Source organism: Anoplopoma fimbria, chromosome 15, assembly GCF_027596085.1.
Source record: "Anoplopoma fimbria isolate UVic2021 breed Golden Eagle Sablefish chromosome 15, Afim_UVic_2022, whole genome shotgun sequence".
Classification (NCBI taxonomy): domain Eukaryota; kingdom Metazoa; phylum Chordata; class Actinopteri; order Perciformes; family Anoplopomatidae; genus Anoplopoma; species Anoplopoma fimbria.
Window position 1 is genome coordinate 4,197,251 of NC_072463.1, and position 25,432 is coordinate 4,222,682.

Consider the following 25,432-nt stretch of genomic DNA (forward strand, 5'->3'; position numbering starts at 1 on the left):
AGATATTTTAAAATTTTTGAGGATATTTTTCAAAAGTGAGGATATTTTTTTTGAGGATATTTTTTAAAAGTGAGGATATTTTTCAAAAGTGAGGATATTTTTCAAAAGTGAGGATATTTTTCAAAAGTGAGAATATTTTAAAAGTTGAGGATATTTTTCAAAAGTGAAGATATTTTTCAAAATTGAGGATATTTTTTTCAAAAGTGAGGATATTTTTTCAAAGGTAAGGATATTTTTTAAAAAGTGAGGATATTTTTCAATTTGAGGATATTTTTCAAAATTGTAGATATTTTACTAAAGTGAGGATTTTACCAAAGTGAGGATATTTTTCAAAAGTGAGGATATTTTTCAAAAGTGAGGATATTTTTCAAAAGTGAGGATATTTTTTTTCAAAAGTGAGGATATTTTTCAAAAGTGAGGATATTTTAAAAAATATTTTTTCAAGATATTTTTAAAAGTGAGGATATTTTTCAAAAGTGAGGAAAGTGAGGATATTTTTCAAAAAGTGAGGATATTTTTAAAAGTGAGGATATTTTTCAAAAGTGAGGATATTTTTCAAAAGTGAGGATATTTTTCAAAAGTGAGGATATTTTTCAAAAGTGAGGATATTTTTCAAAAGTGAGGATATTTTTCAAAAGTGAGGATATTTTTGAGGATATTTTTCAAAAAAGTGGATATTTTTCAAAAGTGTGAAAAGGATTTTTCAAAAGTGAGGATTTTTTCAAAAGTGAGGATATTTTTCAAAAGTGAGGATATTTTTCAAAAGTGAGGATATTTTTCAAAAGTGAGGATATTTTTCAAAAGTGAGGATATTTTTCAAAAATGAGGATATTTTTAGAAAGCGAGGATATTTTTCAAAAAAATTTTTGAGGATTTTTAGAAAGTGAGGATTTTTCAAAAGTGAGGATATTTTTCAAAAGTGAAAATTTTCAAAAGTGATATTTTTCAAAAGTGAGGATATTTTTCAAAAGTGAGGATATTTTTCAAAAGTGAGGATATTTTTCAAAAGTGAGGAAAGTGAGGATATTTTTCAAAAGTGAGGATATTTTTTCAAAAGTGAGGATATTTTTCAAAAGTGAGGATATTTTTTTCAAAAGTAAAGGATATTTTTCAAAAGTGAGGATATTTTCAAAAGTGAGGATATTTTTCAAAATTGACGATATTTTTTAAAAAGTGAGGATATTTTTCAAAAGTGATGATATTTTTCAAAAGTGAGGATATTTTTTCAAAAGTGAGGATATTTTTCAAAAAAGTGAGGATATTTTTCAAAAGTGAGGATATTTTTCAAAAGTGAGGATATTTTTCAAAAAAAGGATATTTTTTGAGATATTTTTTTCAAAAGTGTGAGGATATTTTTCAAAAGTGAGGATATTTTTCAAAAGTGAGGATATTTTTCAAAATTGAGGATATTTTTCAAAATTGAGGATATTTTTCAAAAAAATTTTGAGGATATTTTTCAAAAGTGATATTTTTCAAAAAATTTTTCAAAAGGATATTTTTCAAAAGTGAGGATATTTTTTGAGGATATTTTTCAAAAGTGAGGATATTTTTCAAAAGTGAGGATATTTTTCAAAATTGATGATATTTTTCAAAAGTGAGGATATTTTTCAAAAGTGAGGATATTTTTCAAAAAGATATTTTTCAAAAGGATATTTTTCAAAAAAAGTGAGGATATTTTTCAAAAGTGAGGATATTTTTCAAAAAAAGTGAGGATATTTTTCAAAAGTGAGGATATTTTTATTTTTCAAAAGTGAGGATATTTTTCAAAAGTGAGGATATTTTTCAAAAGTGAGGATATTTTTCAAAAGTGAGGATATTTTTCAAAAAAGGATATTTTTCAAAAGTGAGGATATTTTTCAAAAGTGAGGATATTTTTTCAAAAGTGAGGATATTTTTCAAAATGAGGATATTTTTTCAAAAGTGAGGATATTTTTCAAAAGTTGGATATTTTTCAAAAGTGAGGATATTTTTCAAAAGTAAGGATATTTTTCAAAAGTGAGGATATTTAAATTGAGGATATTTTTCAAAAGTGAGGATATTTTTTGAGGATAAAGTGAGGATATTTTTCAAAAGTGAGGATATTTTTCAAAAGTGAGGATATTTTTCAAAAGTGAGGATATTTTTCAAAAGTGAGGATATTTTTCAAAAGTGAGGATATTTTTCAAAAGTGAGGATATTTTTCAAAAGTGAGGATATTTTTCAAAAGTGAGGATATTTTTCAAAAGTGAGGATATTTTTCAAAAAGTGAGGATATTTTTTTTCAAAAGTGAGATATTTTCAAAAGTGAGGATATTTTTCAAAAGTGAGGATATTTTTCAAAAGTGAGGATATTTTTCAAAAAGGATATTTTTTCAAAAGGATATTTTAGGATAAAGTGAGGATGTTTTTCAAAAGTGAGGATATTTTTCAAAAGTGAGGATATTTTTCAAAATTAGGATATTTTTTTCAAAATTGAGGATTTTTTCAAAAGTGAGATATTTTTTTATTTTTCAAAAAAGGTGAGGATATTTTTCAAAAGTGAGGATATTTTTCAAAATTGATGAGGATATTTTTCAAAAGTAGATATTTTACTAAAGTGATATTTTTAAAATGAGGATATTTTTCAAAAGTGAGGATATTTTTCAAAAGTGAGATATTTTTCAAAAGTGAGGATATTTTTTCAAAAGTGAGGATATTTTTCAAAAGTGAGGATATTTTTAAAAAGTGAGGATATTTTATTTTTCAAAAGTGAGGATATTTTTCAAAAGTGAGGATATTTTTCAAAAGTGAGGATATTTTTCAAAAGTGAGGATATTTTTCAAAAGTGAGATATTTTCAAAAGTGAGGATATTTTTCAAAATTGAGGATATTTTTCAAAAGTGAGGATATTTTTTCAAAAGTGAGGATATTTTTTCAAAAGTGAGATATTTTTCAAAAGGATATTTTTCAAAAGTGAGGATATTTTTAAAAATTGAGGATATTTTTCAAAATTTTTGAGGATATTTTTTTGATAAAAGTGAGGATATTTTTCAAAAGTGAGGATATTTTTCAAAAGTAAGATATTTTATTGAGATATTTTTCAAAAGTGAGGATATTTTTCAAAATTAAGATATTTTTAAAAAGTGAGGATATTTTTCAAAATATATTTTAATAAAGTGAGGATATTTTTCAAAATTGATGAAATTTTTCAAAATTGTAGATATTTTACTAAAATGAGGATATTTTTCTAATGTATGTGACAACTAGACACACTAACAAACATGCAGTCAGTAAATAATGCTCTGATAATCTGGGAACAGATACGGTCGGGCATGACAAACCTGAGTGTGGTATGAACTTGTGATTAGGGCTCAGTTTAATGCTCTTATAAAGCAGGAGATGATATCATTTATCTAACGTCTGGAATGTTTATGTTCATGTGTGTTTGTGTTGCTTCGCCTACTTCCAGGAGAAGAGGTCATGTGACTCAGGTTTTAGCTTTTCGACGACTCACAGAATCATTTTCTTCACATATTTTTAAATCTGTGTATATTTTATCATATAGATAGTCTATATTGTAATTTAATATTTTAGTTGTGTCTACATCTATTGCAATTATGTCTGTCCAGGAAAAGGGTTCCCTCCTAAATTGCTCCTCCTGAGGTTCTCTCCATTTTTTCCCACTTAAACATTTATTTTGTTCTTATTGGAGTCGAGGTTCTAAGGGCAGAAGGTGGTGCAGTTTACACCCATGTCTGTCCAAAATGTCATTTAGACATTTGTGTGAAATTGTCAGAATTTGCTATAAATTCTTGGCCCAAAACGTTGTGAGGTCACAGTGACATTTGACCACATAGTCAGTTCAACCTTGAGGGAAAGTGCCAAATGTTTCCCTCAAGGCATGAGTTATCACGAGAATCAGATGGACGTGGTGAGCTTGACCTTTGACCTCCAACTTTTGATCAGTTCACCGTTGAGTCCAGGAAGACTTTTGTGACAAAATTGAATAGATTCCGCTCCAGATGTACAAAGATATATAGAATAAATCAATATATATATGTTTTTTTTGCATCAATGACATGAAGCTTCTTGTTTTCAGGAAGGAAAGTGAATGTTTTAACAGCCATGGCACATCATTGCTAACACCCGTTTTTAATAAGACCTGAAGTGTTGTAGTGTGAATGTACTTTTTACTACTGATGTTACGATTTAAAAAAAAAATAATCCCATTTTCGGTCTCATCTTTATGGAGCAGTCGTAATTGTTTTTCTTTATTCTGACAGTTAAAACAATGTACTGAACTTTTTTGTTTCCATCCTTCCCACGTTATATTATTTTGCATTTTCTTATTTCATTTTCCATAAAATGTGGAAATGATATTGTCGTATGAAGTGGTGAAGAAGAAAATGCAGTAAAGGTTTACACAACAGGTACTGCAGCATCTAAGCATGGCTGGCATAGTAGCATTATATATAGATATCTTATATACGAGCATAAAGATGTGACCACTGAGCTAATTTCAGAAGATGTAGTTTTGATATTTTTGGTCTTATAATTTAGTTTTACATCCTTGAGGTCTAAACACCTCCATGTTAACATTCATGATAATGAGTATTTACTGTATTACCTGTTCTGCTGTGACCGTTTACACCACTCTACTCAACTACTTAACGCTCTCATTTTAGACCTGACACTCTCAGCACCTGTCCAACTTGAGACGGAGAGGTTTTCATTGTTGTTTTCTCCTCCTAACTTGTTCCCAGCATGCACCGCTCCAGCTCTCTTGTCAGACGCCTTAAGTGTTACTATGTATGGAGAATGAGCCCGAGTGACATGGTCACCTGTCACATTCAAAGGCAACGGGCATTTCTCTCTCTATCGCCTCCTCTCCCCGTGGTGCAACTTTGACTGTTGCCGCGGCAACGGTCACCTGTTGACACATTGGGGGGGGGAGGTTTCTGGTTTTGGGGTCAAAATCATCTGCACCTGCAGCTGAGGAGCTGTCTGTCAAGTTAACACCTGCCATCAGGCTCTGGACGAACTCCACCAGACCTCCACGGAAATTAGTCCAAAGTTGTTTTGAGGTTTTTTCTTTCTTTCTTTTTGCTGTCGTCTTGAATGATGCCTCTGGAGATCTGTCATGACTGCAGACACGCACAGCCTCTGAAGAGTGCGCGTCTCATGTTATGATATAAGTGCGAGGGAGCAACATAAAAGAAATGATCAGCTGATACAGATCACACGGTTGAAAGGTAGAGGGGATTATTAACTGGCATATTCAGAGATGCAGCTGGACAATTTATGAGCTGTTTTTGATACCTGGGCGAGCTGATTGTGAGAGTCTCACGTAAAATCAGATCAGGTCAAAGGTCGTAGTGAGACAAGAATATATTTTACATGAGGGATTTCTGAAACCACAACTTCTGGCTCTGTTTGTGAAGTAGGAAAACCTCATTCAAAATCTATTTTCCGGGTGCATATTTTTATCTCAAGTTCCAGTTACAACATGTTTACATGCGTTAATGCTCATAATCCTCCTTGTTTTTCTCCTCCTGGCTGTCCTGCAACACCTCTTCTCACCCTCTCTCTGAAACGCTCCGTTGTAGCGTTTGCTCCTCCCTCCAGAAAGCAAAGTCTGCTCTGATTGGTCAGCTAGCCCGCTCTGTTGTGATTGGTCAACGTTTCACATTTCAAAAAACTCTTCCTCCAGAGCTTAAGATCCGTCTCTCTCTTTTGTTGTTTGAGGGCCAAACTAGCAGGAAGGAGTTTTACGTCACAAGTTACATTGTGACCTCATAATGTTACATTGTGACCTCATAAAGTTACATTATGACCTCATAAAGTTACAGAAGTGAAGGAGAGAATTCAATGGAGCCGTTTCAGAAGCTCAGGAGCTTCTGAAGGGGAGGGTAACTCCTTTTAGGCGTGGACTTCAGGCTTTACACTCTACGGACCTTTTACATGTACAAAAATATATATAACTCACTAAAGGAGAGGGAAAAAGTGGAAAAAATAGGGCCACTTTAAGCTTTTTATGCTTGGATAAAGACGGTAGGTTTTTGTAAAACCCCACCACACACTCCCTCTCTCTCCGTGCACTGACCTGGCCCGGGGCTGATCTGGTTGTCGTAGAGGTGGATGTCATCTCCGCAGGCGATCGGGGAGTCTTGTCCCTCCTCTCGGCCCTCGCTGCCCTCCTCCTGCTCCACCTCCCGCTGCTCTGGGGACACAACAGCACAGGGTCACCTCCAGAAAACCTCCGCGGCGACCAGGCGGAGCAGCAAGCCCGCTTTTATTATTGTTATCATCTTCAGCCAAAGTAACAGGTTCTTACTGCATAAATATATCAGCAGACAGCTAGACTTGAAGGACAAATTATGCTTATGTATTTGCAATAAAATAAAGAAAGTATGTAAATTCCCAAGTGTTATGTTGTCAGAAAAGAATGAATACTTTCTTAAAATGAGCAGATAAATAAAAATACCAGGCTGTATTATGTTATTCTGAAGTTCTGAATTACAAAAATCAAGTTTTATTATTATGCAAAAACGTACAATAACAATATGAGAAGGAAATAATCCTATTAAAGCAAAATCTTCCCTGATTTGTGCTTAACAAAAAATTCAGACAGTGACAAAATATTATAACTGTAGAAGAGATTTATGCTTTTCTGTGACAGCTTATCTGATAGTCAATGAACCGTCACTGTAATAGGCATCTGGTGCTTAGAAAAAAAATGCTCTGAATTAGATGCAAATATTGTTCTAGTGTCACCTGAAGCGTGTCACAGGGAGGCTCACCTGTCAGATATGAGCTCAGATTTACTGCAGTGAGGTTAAGAGTTAAAAAAAAAAATACAGGATGTGGTGAAAAACAGGCTTTTTATAGGTTTGTTTTATATTCAGGGCTGCAACTAACACACATTCATTATTGATTAATCTTCCAATTATTTTCTCTATTCATTAATTAATCATTTGCTCTTTTAAGTTCCAGCAAATAGATAAATAAAACACAAGGTACCAGAGCCTATGGTAACATTTTAATATCTATTGTGTGTCGGACCAGCAGTCTAAAGATATTCAGTTTTCTATCCTAGTAGACGAAGAAAACCAGGAAATCTTCCTCGCAAATGGTTTAACAGTTCTCTGTATATTTGATAATTGGTCTGATTTCAGTGTCAGAAATTACAAAAACATCTGTATAGAGAGATCAAAATGGGAGGGAGGAAAATGTCAAAAAGGTTTAAGAGTTTACTAAACAATAACCAAAGATGTAACTCGCTTTGTTTTGAATGTTACAGAAAAACAAAATGTAAAAAGAGAAGATACTGTCTGCTTGATCAGTGCTCTGTTAGTCCTGGATTGTAGCTCCTCTGTTTTATATTGTGGCATTATTTACCGGTGGATATCTAGACTGCAATGTTGTGCATATTTAGAGGTCACTTATAGGCAGGCCGCAGTCCAGGTCCGGAACCAGACGCCGTCCTATCTGGACCCGAACCTTAAACCTATGAATTATTTTGTTATTTTTAACCGGCACCTCTTTTCTAGCCTTTACAGCACTGGTTATTGTAATTGCATGAGTTGTAAATCATCTCACGTGATGCTGCTCAGCCAAATAATCTGTGCATTAAGGTTGCATGTTGAGTCAGAGAGTGAAAAGCACACACACACACACACACACACACACACACACACACACACATTTTTGGGTGCGGCCCCAGAGGCAGGGGAGGCACACACACTAAAAAGAAGTCATTTAAAGCTAGGGTGGGCGATTTTGGAGAAAACAGCCGTTGAGATTCCGTCGCGTGCTCTCTGGCCTCTCCCTGCCAAAGTCAGTTAGTCATGTGAATTTAATGTGGCGTTCTCTAAAAAGAGAAACATGGACAGTGTAAACAGAGCTTTTAAATCAACAATGAACAGACTGATACATGTTCATTTTTCCTACATTCAGTGCAAAACCAGTATGTATATGTTCTGAGACTGTGGCGATTATTAAAAGCTCCACTATGAGACAAAGCACAAATCCTTTGAGCAAACAGACCCACTCAAATCCAAACTGAGGGCGCAGAAAACAATCCAAGCTGCTACTTTGATATTATGTTACTGAATCACAAGTTAAACATATCATGATGTTCCAGACTTTAGCCTGAAGAAATGTCCTCTAAGTGTACATCTTTGAATTTAAATTGAATACCAATGCTTTAATGTATAGCAGAGGACCTCCACGTCTAGAAATCAAAAAAAACAAACGTCTCAGATTGTCAAAGAAATGCTGTTTGTTTGTTGGCTGTTCTGATGTAAACACACATCTTTCATGATTCAGCAGGTAGACGGGTTTGTAATGGACAGGATTTTGTTTGGTAGGAAGCATCACAGCTCTCAGCCCGGAGCCTGTTTGTATGACTCATCCCCCCCCCTTTTTTTTCCTTCTCTTTTCCCGACACAGCAGTCTCCTCCAAATCCAAACCTACAGTAACTAGTGGGCTCCCAAATATCACCCGGCGACGAGAACAATGCTCGTGCTCTTTATCCGCTGACCTTATCCGTGAGGAGGCCCCAATTTCAGTTCATTCAGTTTGTCTTGCATCAGGATCATCCCTCAGCACTTGACATTATTTGAACCTCGCTGTGTCGTCGCCTTGCCTGCCTGCATCGCTCTCCTGTGCCTCAGACTCACCGGCTCGGCTCTGACTTTCAAACCACCTTGAGAGAGAGAAACAGCGGCTAGCGAGCAAAAGGAGCAGACCGACGGTTTCACTTCAATTTCAGAACAACATTTATAAAATATTCATCACTTGGTTTGTAAATATTCTATTTTATCTGCTTTTTATTTCCGATATATGTATTTATTTCAATATCAAACTCCAAATATACAATTTACTTCTCATATTTAGGGCTGATTTTATTAAAAATCTCAATCTGGATTCTTTTCACATCCTGATTAGAATGATAAATTGAGTTCAGACGCGTGAAGCGGAGCATGCAACATGTAGAAGGAACAGGGTCGAGAGACGAGTGATGTTTGATATGAAAACACTGAATGCTTGATGTGTTTCCTTCAAACCTGCAGCGTTCTGCAGCAGCCTTTGACATGTGACATACAGAGAGACTACAGAGATGCAAACAGCCGCGACCGCAGCTTCATTTGCATCATTAAAGATGTTTTGAACTTTTGTGCTGAGAATTACACAACACGAGTTGTCTATCGCTGCAGCAAACGTAGATAGAATCATCTGTCAATTATTGTTTGATTAATTTGTCTATAAAATGCCAAAGGGACGACTTCAAGTTTCTCATTTTGTCCAAACAACAGTTCAAAATAGAGGTGAAATGATTGATTATCAACAGTGTTTTTTTGTAAAAATGCCAAAAATGTACTAATTGCAGCATTTCAAATATGAAGACCGGCTCTTTTCTTTGAATTATTTTATAGCAAACTGAATAGTTCTTAGTATTTATTAAGACAAAACAAGCCATTTGATGAAAAATACCGGCACAGAAGCAAAGCAATGTACTGCTGTGGACGGGTCAGCAGCAAAACGTATTTTAGCCACCTAAAAGGAAGTACCCCCTAAAAAAAAAACAGTAATTTTAGCTCGCAGAACACGTGGGTTGCTGGTCTACTGCTGCCTTGATGGGATAATTGTGTTATTGTGTGACTTTGGTGTTTTAAAGGGTCAGTTCGGATTCCCCAAAGTCACACAATAACACAACCTAACTAACCGATGGAGGCAGCTGTAAAATGACTCTTTCTTTTTCAATGGAGTCTGGTGCCGTTGGCGAGAGAATACACAGAAACAATGGCTTCAGGTCCAAATCTGAAACAGGTGTCTGAAATATGTACAGTATGTACAAGCAAAGATGACGATATACTGTATGGATGAAGGTCATGTTGGTGTTTCACTGTGTGGAACTTTCCAGGGTTAAAACGTTTCCTACAGTTCTTTTAAGTGAAGACAGGCCAACCCGACTGAACTGAAGACCACCTCCACTAATCAAAAATGAATACACATAAAGTAAGACATCAAGCTCAAAGGAAAAGAGCTGACGTAGCATTGCACGTCGTAAATTCCATATATGAAATAAGTGTAGCTATTATTTAGACCGTTATTTATTCACTGAAAAGATCACATGATTATTTGTGTGAGGATTTGAGTGGGTTACCACCTCTGCTAAACAATTTCCTCAGGGAACACTTGAATTAAGTCCGGAAATCCACAAATTCACAGATAAAAATCACGGAAAATCACAAATAAATATCCCTATATAACAAAAGTATTTCCACATTATTGTTGTTTTTCACTTATTGCACGTTTCTTGTGTTAGTTTCTTTTGTCTGCTTTGTTGTGAGCCACAAAGAACATAATTAAACCCCAAATCGTGCAGACATAATCAGATAAACTCACTCACATCTGCTTTCATTGCACACTCAATGAGCACATTAATAGTTAATATGACTCGGAGACATATCAACTATTAACACACTAACAAAGAGAATAATGACACAGAAGGCAGCGATACAACAGGATCACTTCTACGGAGCAAGACATTAAACAAATATCATTTTTCAGGTCACCCTGATCACAGCCTTTGATCCTGAAGTGCATTAAGCTTCCAGAACGACCCTCACTAATGAAGGTCTGAGATAACGGATGCTGGATAATGCTTACTTGCCTACAGTAATGCTATCGCATTTATATCTGGATAAAATGCTGCCTATTAACGACAGTTGTGTCGGGCTGCAGCGGGAGGCCTTCCATGATGCTGCTGAGTGAATCTGTGTGTTGCAGGAGGGGAATAATTGGCTGTGTGGAGACAGGGAGCTCCAATGCAAGCATATTCCGTCCTGACTGCTTGTGCTGCACATACTAATTGGGCGCCTCTCCTTGGCTTGAAGGTAATGAAACCGCCGTTATCACAACAGCTGGAGCAAAGTTTATTATTTATATCCAAATGCAGTGGAGTGTGAGAGCTGGGAGAGTTTTTACAGGCGTCTGTGCTGCAGCTCTAATTTATAAATCAAATCTTTTCACTACTGTACGGAGCACATCATTGGAAATATGGAAATAATAAAAAAGAAAAATCGAATTAGCCGTCATTAGAAGCTCACACTTTTCTATTCACATTGTGGAGCCAACCGTAAATGTAGTGCAGCTGGAATGACGCTCCGACTCTTTTTTCCCAAGTGAGCATATAGAATATTAAGTGTTTGAATAATCAGGTTGAAATTCATATCCATTTTTTTAACACTCGAAGATCTCCTCATCTATAAAGTATGTGCCATGCAAGAGAGCTGATAAAAACTAATGGAAATGACAAAGTTGTCATATTGACATTTAAGGTTTGATTGATTTACGACATCATTAACATGAAAGAAAACATTCCACCTAATACTGCTAGATGTTTGGCTGCCAGCATATTATAACCTCAACATGATGAAACTATTCATAAAGTCTGTTTAACATTTGATCGTGTGCTAAATTATAGATGACTAAAGTAAATTTAACAATGTAGGAACAGATTAACAGTGTGGGTGCGTCATGCACTCCCATATTCAAAGAAATAGCATTAAAGCCCTCAATCTAACTCATGTATTCTTTATTATTGCTTGCTATGTTTTCTATTGTAAAACAAAACTGGCTGATGTTGATATTTTAGTGTACGTTGCATTCACATAATAATAATAATAACTTTAATATTATAGCACCTTTAAAAAGAGAGTTTACAAAGTGCTTTGACAGACAAAGCACGGCAATGCTTGCATTACTAACGTTACTCTGTCTGTTTATATATAATATTTTAGTTATTGTGGATATTTAAAGTTTTTTTACTTATTTATTATTCTTTACTGTGTGATTACTTATTGACTTATTTATAATACTTGTTTTGATCTTGTTTTTTTACTTATTCCTCTGGTTTACACTATCCTCTCTGCTGCTGTAATCCTGCAAGTTTCCCCGCTGTGGGACTAATAAAGGATTATCTTATCTTATCTTATCTTATCTTATCTTAACAAACAGAAAGCTCAAGAGTAAGTCCCAACAAGAGCAAGACAAACAAAGGAAAAATGACTCCGAAAAAACAGTACAATAGATGAAACAATAAAACCAATAGATACGATAAGAATAAACTAAGATATAACATAAAATAATGGCAATAGTACAAATAAAGCAGCATCGCAGTAAAAGAGACGATATGTTGGTGCGTTGGCTCAGACTCACCCATTTCTTGAAAGAAGTATCCATTCTTGGACATCCCAGAGGGAGGTGCCTCTGCAGGAGAGAGAGAGAGAGCACAACAGAGAGAGAGTCACTGAGGTGAAGCTGCTAACAGTTACTGGCCCTGCTGGGAGCAATTCTCATTTTGAGATGAGTTATTTTTATTACACAGTAATTGTTGGTTTGAGAGACGGTTAAAAAAAATACAAACGCGAGCCATTATCCGACTTCTGTTAGTCGTTAGGTGATGATGTTGAAGAGGGAAAGACTGGTGCATTTAAATGTAAGCATATCATGCATCCACTTCACAAAAATACTATTAATGAATTCATCCAGTCACTCACTCATCAAGTATCTGCCTCCTAATGGCCATTAGGAAGACGTGACTCTCTACCAGTGACACACTGAAAACTTCAATAATGTAGAATACAGTAAGTTGTGCAAAGGTTTTTCATATTTATGACATTTTGAGTTTTTGTTAAACTACTTAAAAGTATGTTTTTGTAAAAGTTTTATGAGAAGGCCTCCAAATTTAACAAAAAAACACATAATTTGAAATTGCCCTCGAGAAAACACATTGAATATTTTCTATGGTTTTCAAGGTTTGGTTGGATTTAGATACAAAGCAGAGGCCTCCCGTGTCAGAGTCTGGTATTTTCTTGCGTCATCCATCCCCCCAGACTGCTCCCTCTGCTAACTTTAAGGCTTTAGATAAATCTGTAGTTCTACAAGACTACATTCCCATCCAACACCACTGCACTGCTTTTACAAAGTACAACTTTTAGCGACAACAGAGGTGTTTGTGGAGCCACTGTCTGCTGTCACTCCGTATCACGCTACATTCTTAGACCCGCCCACTTTTGAGCAGTCAAATACAAAATCTGTTTTGTACACTACTCATATATCCTGTTACACTGTGGAATATGTCATAGTACAGAAGATAAAGACGCTCTAACTTTAGATTCACTGAGGCTTTGAAAACAAAGTAGCGATATTCCTTATTGAAATTCCTCAAGTGACTATGAAATATTCTTTGGAAAGTGCTTCTGATTTGGTCATCGGTTGTATTTAGTTCTGGTAATGAAGCATTTTAGATGCATTTTACATTTAAAATCCCTCAAATGATTAATCCACTACCTATCCTCAATGTCATATTGCTTCTAGTTGACCTAAAGACACTGTGTGTTCATTGCTCAACCTGTTGCCCTGATGAGATTCGTGGCCATAAAAGAAAATGAGCAGATAAACAGTAAATACTAATAAGATCGTAAAGTAAAATGTTACGTCCTAATGAGCTGTCAAAGACACTCACAAAGTGTGCAGTTCAACCCAGAAGATGAAAAGAATAATTCCCATAAAGGGATTTGATTTTTTTTTTTAATGTATTCCTAACATGTTCATTAGGCAGAAAAAAATGATAACAGGCAATGTTTATATGCAGCAACACCAACTCTTTTCATCAGCAGAGGTCTTGATGTTGCTCCAACAGTCAGTGATAATCCATAGTGAGTTTAGCTTCCAGGCCAGCAGTCGTTTTGCTATGGTACGGTGCCGCATTTTAAAAACGTTGGGTACCTCATTTTGGAATTAAACTTAATCTGGTTAAGAGCTCCACTACAAATGCACTGAGAGGGAATCTGGAGAACAGCATTTCAGAGTGTTTGTCACGCGTCCCTGTGGATGTGTGCTGCATGCGGATGGCACAGAAAAGACGAGGCAGATATGGAGAGGGGCTACTCTGAAGGCTATTGAGACATTGTGGGCTCATGCTGAAGGAAGTGGGGGGGGGGACTTCAGTCAGTCTCCTCTTGAGTATTAACCCGATATGTTTACATATTCGTCCCGTAACCAGAGATCAACAGCATGTCTCGAGGGCATTTTCCTGCTAAAATCACAGCCATCCAACACAAAGGTACAATCACACCCATGTATGTACAAGCACAAACACGGTCTCATCTATTGGTTTCTTGTACAGGGACACGAATGGTCCCTTTACTTCGTGGCCAACGTTACATTCAAAACGAAAGTTGGGTTGATGCAACTACACTGCCTAGCTAGGTTGAGGAAAAACATCGTGGTTGGGCTTACAACAACTGCGTACAGTGAGTTTTAGGCAACAAAACCATGAACAGTTAGGTTGAGGCTACAAAAACAACAAATAGGTTAATCAACAAAACCAATAGTTGGGTTTAGGCAACAAAATCACAAACAGTTGGGTTTAGGCAACAAAATCACAAACAGTTAGGTTTAGGTAATAAAACAAACAGTTAAATTTGGGCTACAAAACTGTCACGACCAGTCTGTTTTAGGCAGCAAAACCATAACAATAAAACAATAACATTTTTGTCCTTATTCTGAAAAAGAAAACATTCCTACTCAGCTATTTTTATGGAAAATGAAAATGAATATTCCACTAATATTAAAGATTAAATGCAGTGGAGCAAACCCCCGACTAACATAGCAGTTAGAGGACTTTGTTCAAACGTGAAAACACGTTTAAAAAGCCTCTCTTTTTAATTTCTTCAACCACCTTCTGACCGTAAACAGACAAGAGGCAGTAAAACCCCCACTGTGAAGCAGATCCTGAATGTGCCTTATACATGTCCAAAGAATGCTCCTTAAACCTGAATAATATCCCACGTCTTAATCTGAAATGCCCCATTCCAAAAAGGCCTAATTGGGAATATCCAAAACAGAATATGCTGTTTAAATGACTCGTATTAAATTCTGAATATTGTCATATCTGGACTGATAGTGGGCTTTGAGGCTGCATGTAAAGCTAATCAGTGAAACTAGACTGCAACTACGTAGACCTCTGATATAGAACGTGAAGATCTCTCTCCTCCTGAAAGGATTCTTTGGTGTGACAAGCATACAAATGGAAGATAATACAATTTTAATTATACAAAATGTAGCTCCACTCTTGGGGTTGGACGCAGAGGAAATAAAATTAAAAAAAGAGTATAAGTACTGGGGATTCATTTATCCCCACAACAATTATCTTGTCTGATCTGCACAGGTAATGATAGCTGCTACGCCTTCGTCTGTAATAGATATTTGCATTTTGCATCAAGATTTGTTCTGTTAAAACTCCCTCTGTGGCACTTTGCCTCTTTTCACTCTATGTTGATTTACGCTATGATTGGCCAGTCTGAGTTGGAGGGCGGGGCTTAGAGAAGTAATAGTCAGAAACATAACCCTTAAAAAACTTTTTGAAACATGCATTTCCATTATGTTTTTTGTACATATTAAACAAACAAAATATGAAGTGACTTTAGGTAGGTTAGATTTTTGTTAATGTTTGGACATTTCCCCGTCTTTATGCTAAGCTAAGCTAAGCTAACCATCGCCTGGCTCAAGTTTCATATTCATTATTGTATGTGAATAGTATTGATGTTCTCCTCTAACCCTCGGCAAGAAAGAGAAAAAACACATATTCAAAAATGTGGAACCATGACTTTATAGGAAATGGAAGCAAACTCAAGTGAATTGAAATAGCTTAACCAAATCTCATGGTAATGTAAAGACCTCTGGTTGGAAAAAGTAACATCTGCTTCTTTCACTCTTTATGCGAGAGTGAAGAAAAGCTTTGTCAAATTACTGTTACACATATATGATCTGTTGTTAATGCTATGCTGTTGTTTGTATGATGAGTTTTTCACATTACAAAATCTTCTAAAGCTAGAAAACACCTCCTCCCTGCCTTTTTTCAAAACTGAAATTAGTTAAACTAAGATAAATTGATTTGTTGGCCCAATGGAGCGACCTGCAAGACCATCTGACTGGCTACTAATGGAGAAAGACTTTTAAATGTCAAAGACCTCGCCTGAATATTCTTCATTTGGTTTACAGTACAACTACTTCCTTCTGAAACCAACGATAAAATGCTGCCAGGTGGGTTGACTGTACCTTTTGTTTTCACAAGGAATTCTAACAATGAAGACAGGAATTTTTTTTTCCAGTTATAGATCTTTCTGATTTATGACAAGAAGGAGTTATTCAAACTAAACTCCCCAGTGTTTTTTTCCCTCCTGTCCTGGCTTCCTCAAATATCAAAAATACAAATCAGTTCCTTTATCTTATCGTTGCCGTGTTAACAGAACACGGAACATTTCTCCAACATCCCCTTCTGCCTTAGTAAGTAAGTGTTTGATTGTGATGTCAGTCACATAAACATACATTTTCCCACATCTTCCTACACAACAGACACATACAGGTCGATCACATCCCTGTTGTGCAGTCTGCTTAGCTGCAGCCACTGCATTAAACATATCTTTCAGGGCGCAAAACACTCCACCAGACTATGAGCATAATAGATATACAGACAGCAATGCAATATGTTGTATTATGCACACAATGGGTGATGTTACCTCACCTGCAAAAACCTGTTTTTTTTCTCCTATCGGTTTAACTAAAAAAGGAAATAGTCATGCTCAGTTCTTGTACCATTGTCTATTCTAGCCCAGTACACATTCCGACACACATATCTCTAAGCTATCATGAAGGAAATACCATATTTATGATTAATAAACCCCTTTCAGACACACACCTTTTCAGGTAAATGTGATATCAGTCTCATGTCTGAATATACAAGTAAATTTAACGTCAGGACACCAGTCTTATCTTATTGACGTAACAAGTCTTAGCTGGAAATGTCACATTAACGTAGCGGCTGCAGCAGCATAAGCTTAAGTCAACCCAGAGAGATTAGATCAGCATGTTCCGCCTTATTAAGAGTGCTGCAGTAAATGCATCACTCTGCAGTTATCATCTCTTATGTACCAGTTTAATATACCAGAAAATACTAAGTGAGCCAATTTTACAGTAAGTATGCCAGATCAGTCTATAAATAACACTTTTTTTGTTTCCTTGCAGTGTGGGGCGAGTGGTAGACAAAACCAAAAAACAAACTTGTATTAATATGAAATAATGTGCAAAATATTGTCTTGATCAATTGCGTAGTCTACAAAATGCCAAAATATTGGGAAATATGCCCTTCACAATGTCTAAGTGCAGAAGGTGACGTCTTCAAATTGCATGTTTTGTCCGACAAACAGTCCAAAACCAGAAGATATTGAATTTACTGTCATATATGACAAGGAGAAGCATAAAATCCAAACATTAAAGAAGCAGGAACCAACAAAAAATGACCTAATCACAACATAGCCCCGCCCTAAAGAATACTCTTCTTTATGGTCTGTTTGACTCTAAATGGAGCATCATTTACTAAATGAACATCATGCTGTATTGAAGAAGACTTGAAACTAGAGATTGAGACCATAAACTCATGTTTACAATGTTTACTGAGGGAATAAATCAAGAGAGAAGTAGAGTCATTTTCTCATAGACTTCTATACAACCAGAGGAGTCGCCCCCTGATGGCCATTAGAGAGAATGCAAGTTTAAGGTGCTTTGGCTTCAATGGATAGCTATTCACCGCTGCTTTGCACTGCTCTCACACGGTGGTCACAGCTGATCCTCCACCCTCCGGTTCCCCCTCAGGTAAACACTGTTAGCTCTGTCAGCACTGTTGCTGTTGTTTGCAACTTGGGCCGCGCTTGATGGTTTCACAAGTTCACGACACAGAGTCATTTTCTCAAGACTAGCGCTTAAAGCAACGTTAGCTTTTGGCCGGCAGCTCAGCCGTCTTCATGTTGAGAGCTGTGTCGAGGCAACAGAAATGATTTGAATTCCGTATTGAGAACCTTTAACAATTAATCAAGTAATTCTTTAGGCTCTAATTATAAATCAGACCAGCACTTCCTCTCTATAGTTTAAATTTTTCATTCATTCCATCTGCATGCAGGAACCAAAGAATATCCAGCAAAACATTGCATAAGTGAGTAAACAGGAATTAAATTCACAACTCAAAGTCTCATCGGGCTTTGTAAAATAGGCCATAGAATTCTCCATCTAATAAATTATGAAGTTTATGAAAAAACTTGATTGGGAGATTTACTGGAAATTCCCTGATGCAGTCTGTGAGAGAACAGAGCGCTGCTTCCTCTCACCCATCTAATGCCAACTCTCACACAAGCAACGAGGCTTCTGCTGCAACCTATCATTTTTTAATGTCAATTAATGTGCCAATTCTTTTCTCAAATTCATTTTTTAGTCTATAAAACATGAGGAAACAGAGCCCGAGGTGAGTTGGGTCTTGTTTTGTCCTACCAACAGTCCAAAACCTCAGTTTTATAATGTAGAGACAAGGAAAAAGAAGTATATTCTCACATTTGAGGAGCTGTAACCATCACATTTTTGGGGATATTTCTTCCTAAAAGTTCTTTAAAAATGAATTAAAACTTATATTATTCCTGTCATGTCTGAATAAAGGCGTTACAAATGTTGAAATGAAACTCTCTAGTGTCCGAAGTATAAACAGCCAATTCTTTGACAGATAGATAAATAAATATTATCACTATTATTAAGTGGTAGTAGTAAAAGTGACCAAAAGGATAGTTACATAAAATCAGTAAAACTATGTTTTCAAAGAAACTATTTTTTAGCACTCACAGAGATGTGGGGAAATCATTGAACAACAGAGAATGTGTCTCTTTCCTGGAGGGCTTCTCTCTCGCACTCATTTATTTATGTGGCACATCGCGGCGGCTTCCTGCGGACGCTGTGCTGCTGCGTCTTAGTCTCTCTGAGTGCTCAGATCAGGAGCGGCATCACGAACATTCACGCGCCGCGCTCGTATTGAGCTGTTCGGCACTGACAGATGCAGAAAGAGATTTAGCTGGATTGAAGGGGACTGCATGTTATCCGTGTTCTGGCTTTTCCAGATCAATGAAAATACAGCAGGAACGCTGCTCTGTTGCGAGACTCCGAGCTGCACTTGAACAAATAAAAGAGCTTTTGTTCAAACACTCAAGTCAGAAATGAAACATGAAAACAGCGTTTCATTCTCTGGAAGTGAGTAACCTGGTACATCCTTTTTTAAACATTTCTGCAGACCATAAACTCCTGAATTTGATGGATATTCTTAGAAGTTAAATGAGCTGTAGTTGAGACGGCACTATTTGTTTGGGTGACGTCTTTGTCTGCTATAATGGGCTGCAAGAAACAGGTTCATTAGAAAGTCATGAAGGTCTGTTGTGAAATCAGAATTCCTTCAGATTCACTTAAATTGTGCGAATTGAGACGTACCGAAAATTGAAAGGTACAAGGACACTGGAATGTATAGAAACACAATACTAGACTGCTAAACTGGTAAAACATTATTATTTTAGAGGTTAAGGTTAAAGGTTAAATATATGTAGAGACAGATATTATTAGCCTTAAAAACATAAAAATGAAAGCAACTCCTACATTTAAATTCAAAGTGCATTTACTGATTCCAAAAAGTATCACACTAAGAATTAAGAGATAGGTATTATGAATAAAAAAAATAAATTAGAATTAGAATATAAATGAAAAAAAAGTGAAAAAATCTCACACTGAATTTTCTACATTTTAAAGAAGAATTATGGCCTCGCAGTTGTTTGACAGTAGATTAAACCCACATAAAACAAAGATGTAATAACAGAAAGTTGTGTGTAGGAATGCAACGCTACCAGTGTCAGGTATCAGCCAGATGAAGAGTGTGTATAAATACTACAAATCCTCAAGACACAAGCCAAGTTCCTGCGTCTAGCTTGTCACTTGATTAAAGCGAGCTTCTCTGAGTTTTGCTCTGCTCTTTCTTCTATTTGTTTTTTATTTTTTCTTTACTTTTTAACTGATTGCATTAATTGGTCAAAATATGTACTGATGGTTAAACGTTTATTATCATCATCCTTACTGCACAAAGTTGAATGTGTAAATGTCAGCAACAGCGTCATGTTATATATTCAAATTGTTACAGTCAGAAAGTAATAAAGTAATATCTGATTAAAATACGACATATTTTAAAACGTATTGTTTGAACTGCAATGATGTTTTAATAATGTCAGTGCTCGGGACATGGCGTGTACCTAAAAAGTGTGATTGTGCATCCCTATTTGTTTGTGTGTCGGATTGAGTCGACAACATTCTGAGAAACTGGAGTCATATCTTTGCACAAGCTACGATTACATCACAGCAGAGGCACGCAATGACATGCTGACTGACAGAAGCAACTTGTTGTTCTTCTACCTCATCCTTTCTCCTGCAACAAACAGCATAAGATCACAGTTTAATTCAGCCAACGCCATGATGGTGTTTACAGTCACACCACACTCTAACTGACTGTGTTGAGAATTTCAAGGGAATGCAAATGCATCTTCTTCTTCTTCTTTCAGCTCTTTGCTTGCAGGTCATTGATTCATTTATTGATTGTTTCATGCAACTTCATTTTTTATCTGACCTATTTACTGAGGATTATTATTTGGATTGTTGCAAGATCTTTCGTTAATCCCACAATTTTACTATCACATTAAATATCAATTAATGAGGGGGAAAAGCTTGATGAAAACAACATTTCAAATGTTATTTATGACTCTTTATTGTCTTTATTCCTTACTTTACAAAGCTGAGACCATATATATAAACGATGAGTATGCACAAAAAGCAGAGGGACAGGAAAGAAAAAAAAAAGATGTATTTGTTTATATAAAAAAAGGGGCCGCTCTGCACCAAATGTGTGCACATAACCTCATTTAAATATGTGCAAATAGCACAGGAGCATCGAGACGCTAAACGTTTCAGTTTGCCTTTCACCCTTGGGAGCTTTGAGAATCACAAAGATTATTTTCCTCTTTCTTTGTGCAGGTTTTAAAGCTGCAAAAGTCGGGCAATCCTTTTGTGATTTCGCCTCTCAGTAATCTGCAAATAGTTATTGGTTTGATTTGGATGTTCTGCTGCTTTCCTCTTAATTTAATCTTCGTAAATGTTGGCTCAGTTCCAGAGCCGTTGTTACATCCAGCATTTCCTCCGATCTGTGACCGAGAAAATATCGACAGACACCTGTGATATGTTCCATAATGCCCTTGTTGGAGTATTTTCTATTGGTACTCTGGGGGAATGATATGCAAACAGTCACAGCTTTATGTATGCATGTACATATTTCAGCCTAAAAACAGTTATAGCTGAAAACCTACCAAGAGTTGCTCGCCCATCGTGAATATGACACATAATACTCATATTTTAGATTTTATTCAAACATTGCAAACACATTTAGGCCTCACAGAATCACTAAAATAACTAAGAATAACTGCGCAGGAACAAAAACTCTCCCATAATGCACCCATGCATGCGGATTATCTCACAAGGACGACCGAGAAAAGCTTCTGTAAAGAGGAAACACCTTCGCACCTCTCTTCTTGTTCTGTGTTCCATTTATTTCTGAGGCGAGATATAAAAAGCCTCTTGAAGTTATTTAATATTCACAATCGGTTATCAGATAGAATATTGCTGATTTTATGGATGAAATAAATGCAAACAGTGGTTAAACCAAACTGACTGGCAATGCAGATCTTCCAGGAAGAGAATGTTTTTAGAAGTACGGTTGATGCAAAAAAAAAAAAGAAGAGATGTATGATAACCTTCTGCAGAAAAGAGGAAGCTGTGTACTTGCAGGCAGGAAGTCAGAACCGGTTAGAATAGTATCACACATACGCTGCATCCCTTTCACTGCACTGCTGTGTGTCTGCCTGTGTGTGTGTGTGTGTGTGTGTGTGTGTGTGTGTGTGTGTGTGTGTGTGTGTGTGTGTGTGTGTGTGTGTGTGTGTGTGTGTGTGTGTGTGTGTGTGTGTGTGTGTGTGTGTGAGTCTTTTACTTAGATTCAGCCCTTCCATCAGCGCCCAACATATACATGAGGGAAATATCTGTCAGTCAGCCCGGTTTACATGTCACAAAACCACAAGCAAGGCAACTTCAGCTTTGCTCGTCTCTTGATGTAGTGTCAGCACATGCCACATGACAAACTCTGTCTTCCTGTTGAACCCCAAACCCCTTCATATGATACGAGCTATCTAAAAGAAATAAAGATGGCAGGCAGCTGCTTGTTGCCTTTGCAGCGATTGTGGTTTTTGCATCAGTTGGAGGAGTGACGCAGCAAGTAACTACTGTTGGACGAAGACAGAGAGACGGGGTGGCAGCTGTGAAGAATGTCAGCTGATCCTATGATTCCTGTCACTTCAATATGCTTTGTTGGCAAGAATGTAACTATGACAAAAATGCCAAAGCTTCAAGTAAAAATTAGACTTTAAATAATAAAATGTTCAGCGTCTGCAACAGCAAACTGATTCTCCTTTATTTATCCCTGTGTCCTCAAAAGAGAAAGAATGTCTTCCAACAGTCCTAAAGAAATAAAAAAAGATCTGTACATTAAGGGACAGTTTAAGTTCATGTCCTGTATTTGTATTGCCCACATTTAAAATGATCTCTGATACCAAGTCACAGAACAAAACCGTTTACAGGCTGTTTCAGTAGACAAAGCCAAGAGAGAATTCACTGTGGAGGACAAAAAATGCTCTTCACTCACTTAAAAAACGATTATGGGACCAGAAAAAAGATTATAAGCGTATACTTTAAACTCTAATCTGCAATCACAAGTATCTACTTGGGGCACAAAATAACTAGTTTTTGCAATTTTGGTGACCACAAGCAGAATTACTGATTCAGTGTGGCACAATTAGGAAGAGGCTAAAGCTTGATACATATATTTTCAGTAGAAGTACAGTATTAGCTGGCGAAGTTAGGGTTGAGCTTAAATAAAGGCCTCTTTAAAAGTAGCAGGCACTCTAGAAGTTTAAAGAAGAGCAAGTTTCAAATATAGATCACCAAATACTACTATAGAGCAGTAGACAATTAGAATTACCCCCCTTGCAGCCAACCAAGTTGCAGTTAACATACACATCTGTCCAAAATGCCATCTGCCAATTTGTGTGAATGTGTCATACTTAGCACATGAATTCTTGACTCACACTGACCTTTGAGCACCAAAATCCAGGTGGACGTTTGTGCCAAGTTTGAAGAAAATACCTCCAGGCGTTCCAGAGATATGGGACGGACATACATGTACGGACGGACGGACGGACGGACGGACGATCACCTCCAGCCACGGCTCTAAAAGGCGTGGAGGCATAAGAAAGCTTTTTACGTTGAATTAACATTTCAGGAGACACAGAAGTAATGCGTAAAAAGTGCATTTGCTGGTGACCTATTTTAAGCCAAGGACCATAAGGAAAAATATAGAATATCACCAGACTTATCTATCATTTAGAGTACAGAAAGTCCGCCTGCTTTATTGATAAACTATATTCACTATTAAATGGTATGTACAAAAGCACAGAAGGTTGTGTGCAGACTCTGCTAGATCCAGATAAATCAACAGAGGAATGCATTATGTTAGACCTTTGTTTAAACTCTGCAGATGTTCATACATCTAATATTCCTGCTGCTATTTGATGGCTTACAGTAATGAAGTGAAAGGGGCGGGGCTTATACGTTCTACAAGCAGTTGTGGAGGACTTTATTGGTACGACTCACTCGTTACTCTAACCCAGTGCAGACTTTGCCTTAATTGCATGGAGAAAAGCGTGTTTTGATGTCTATTTAAATGCTCCAAGACAACAGGAAGTCAACTTATACGACCTCTGGTGTGTACATAAACCAGCCGGGCTGAAAGCCGAGCCAGCCGTCCTCCGCGGTGCGGGCTGATCCGTTGCAGGGCAGCGCGCCGCAGGTAACAGGCAGAAACAGATGTCAGAACCCCCCCAGGAGGGACAAACCCTGGAATTTAAGGGAGAGGTGAGGCCGAGAGTCTGAAGTGAAGAGGGCAAGAGATTAAAACGGTGGCCCCCGCTGCATCTGTAGGGGGATCTACGAGGAGGAGGACGGGCCTTTCGTTGGCTAATTGTGCCCGCGGGCTCTCTTGGCACCCGCCCTCTGTGGAGCTGTGGTCGCTGAGAGAGCCCAGGCGGAGAGAGGGAATTCCTCCCGATGTTTGCTCGTATACACTTTTTAAAAACAGCAGGCCCACATTTGGGCTTCGTTCGTCTCCTTTCAATTCCCCCGAGGAATTTTAAAGAACTTCAGTCGGCATGCTAATCACACCCACATTGTAAACGGCAATTTACAGTTCGCATGGTATTTCCCAAGAGGCACGCTGGAGCCTAATAGGTGAGAGGGCGCGACTACGCCTTTTTTTTTTTTTAAATCTCGGGTCTGAACCAGGCTGGAAACATTTTCTTGATGCATTTCTGTATTTCATTAATTCTGGCTCATTGCAAATTTAACCTTTTGCTAGTCACAAACTTGTTTATTGGAAAGAAGTTTGGAAACTTGTCATCACATGAGGTTTGATTTGGCAAAGGAGCGGCAACGAAACTGATCAAAACATACAAAACCAGTAGATTCCTTTATGGCCCGACATCAAAGCCCCCCCAGAGGTGAAATCAAATGTTGTAAATGTGAGCTTCAAGTTGCAGGTATTCCACCTCCAGCTTCATTTCTGCAGCTACTCAACTCCAAGCTGACCATCTCAGATCATTACTCCATCTCTACCTTCCTAGACTCCTTATGAAGGAGTGCAACTGTAACGGCTCGTATTTGAGATCTTATCCTCTCCATCACCACCAGGTGAGGGGCAAATCCGTATCACGCCGGCCTCAGAAAGCCTCTTGGTGATCCACTAAGTAGAGCCGGTGCTGAGGGGGCTCCTCTCTAATCTTGTCCCCCGATAAGCGGACAGAAATGGATGGACTGATTGCTCGGGTGGGAAGCCACCATGCTGCAACCGCTGACCTGCTCAAAGGCAACCACATCAGTGAAGGGATGACCTCAAGACCAATCTGGTCTGGGTGATGTAATAATATGTGCAGAAGCATGATTTGGCTTGAACTCCTTAATAAGATCACAGTCACTTCCGTTGAAGCTCCACCAGGACAAGTCTTTGTTGGTCTCTCATCACATTCACTGGATTCATGCTTTGTTATTTGTGGATTCCACCTGATGACAAGAACCTCAGTACAGTTTTTTTTACTTTTCGGGCTGTCGCAATGACGGCAACATTTCAATAAAAGATGTTTGAATAAATAAACCACAACCGCTATATATGTTCTCATTTTTCTTTGCAATAAAAGAGACATACTTCATGATGCTGAGTACGGCGCGGAACGATATGAACATTTTATGTCACAATCATTCTGGAAAATATTACTTCGATTCAAGATATTATCCAGATAATCATCAAAATATGGTCACAACTTTTAAATTGGCACTAAAAAATACCGAAATCACTTCACCAAACTAATATCTTTATTGCATGGTAGATAGGAGACAATGTTT

At 37.2% G+C, this 25,432-nt stretch overlaps 1 protein-coding gene across 1 annotated transcript in view; it reads right to left on the minus strand.

Moving 5' to 3' along the window:
* slc4a11 (solute carrier family 4 member 11) overlaps positions 1-25,432 on the minus strand; it is a 95,039-nt gene that overhangs the window by 54,005 nt on the left and 15,602 nt on the right. Inside the window, exons 2-3 of the mRNA XM_054613318.1 lie at positions 12,185-12,235; positions 6,062-6,178 (exon numbers count right to left, since the gene is read on the minus strand). Coding sequence (XP_054469293.1) covers positions 6,062-6,178; positions 12,185-12,235 — 168 coding nt within the window. The remainder of the gene's footprint in view (positions 1-6,061; positions 6,179-12,184; positions 12,236-25,432) is intronic.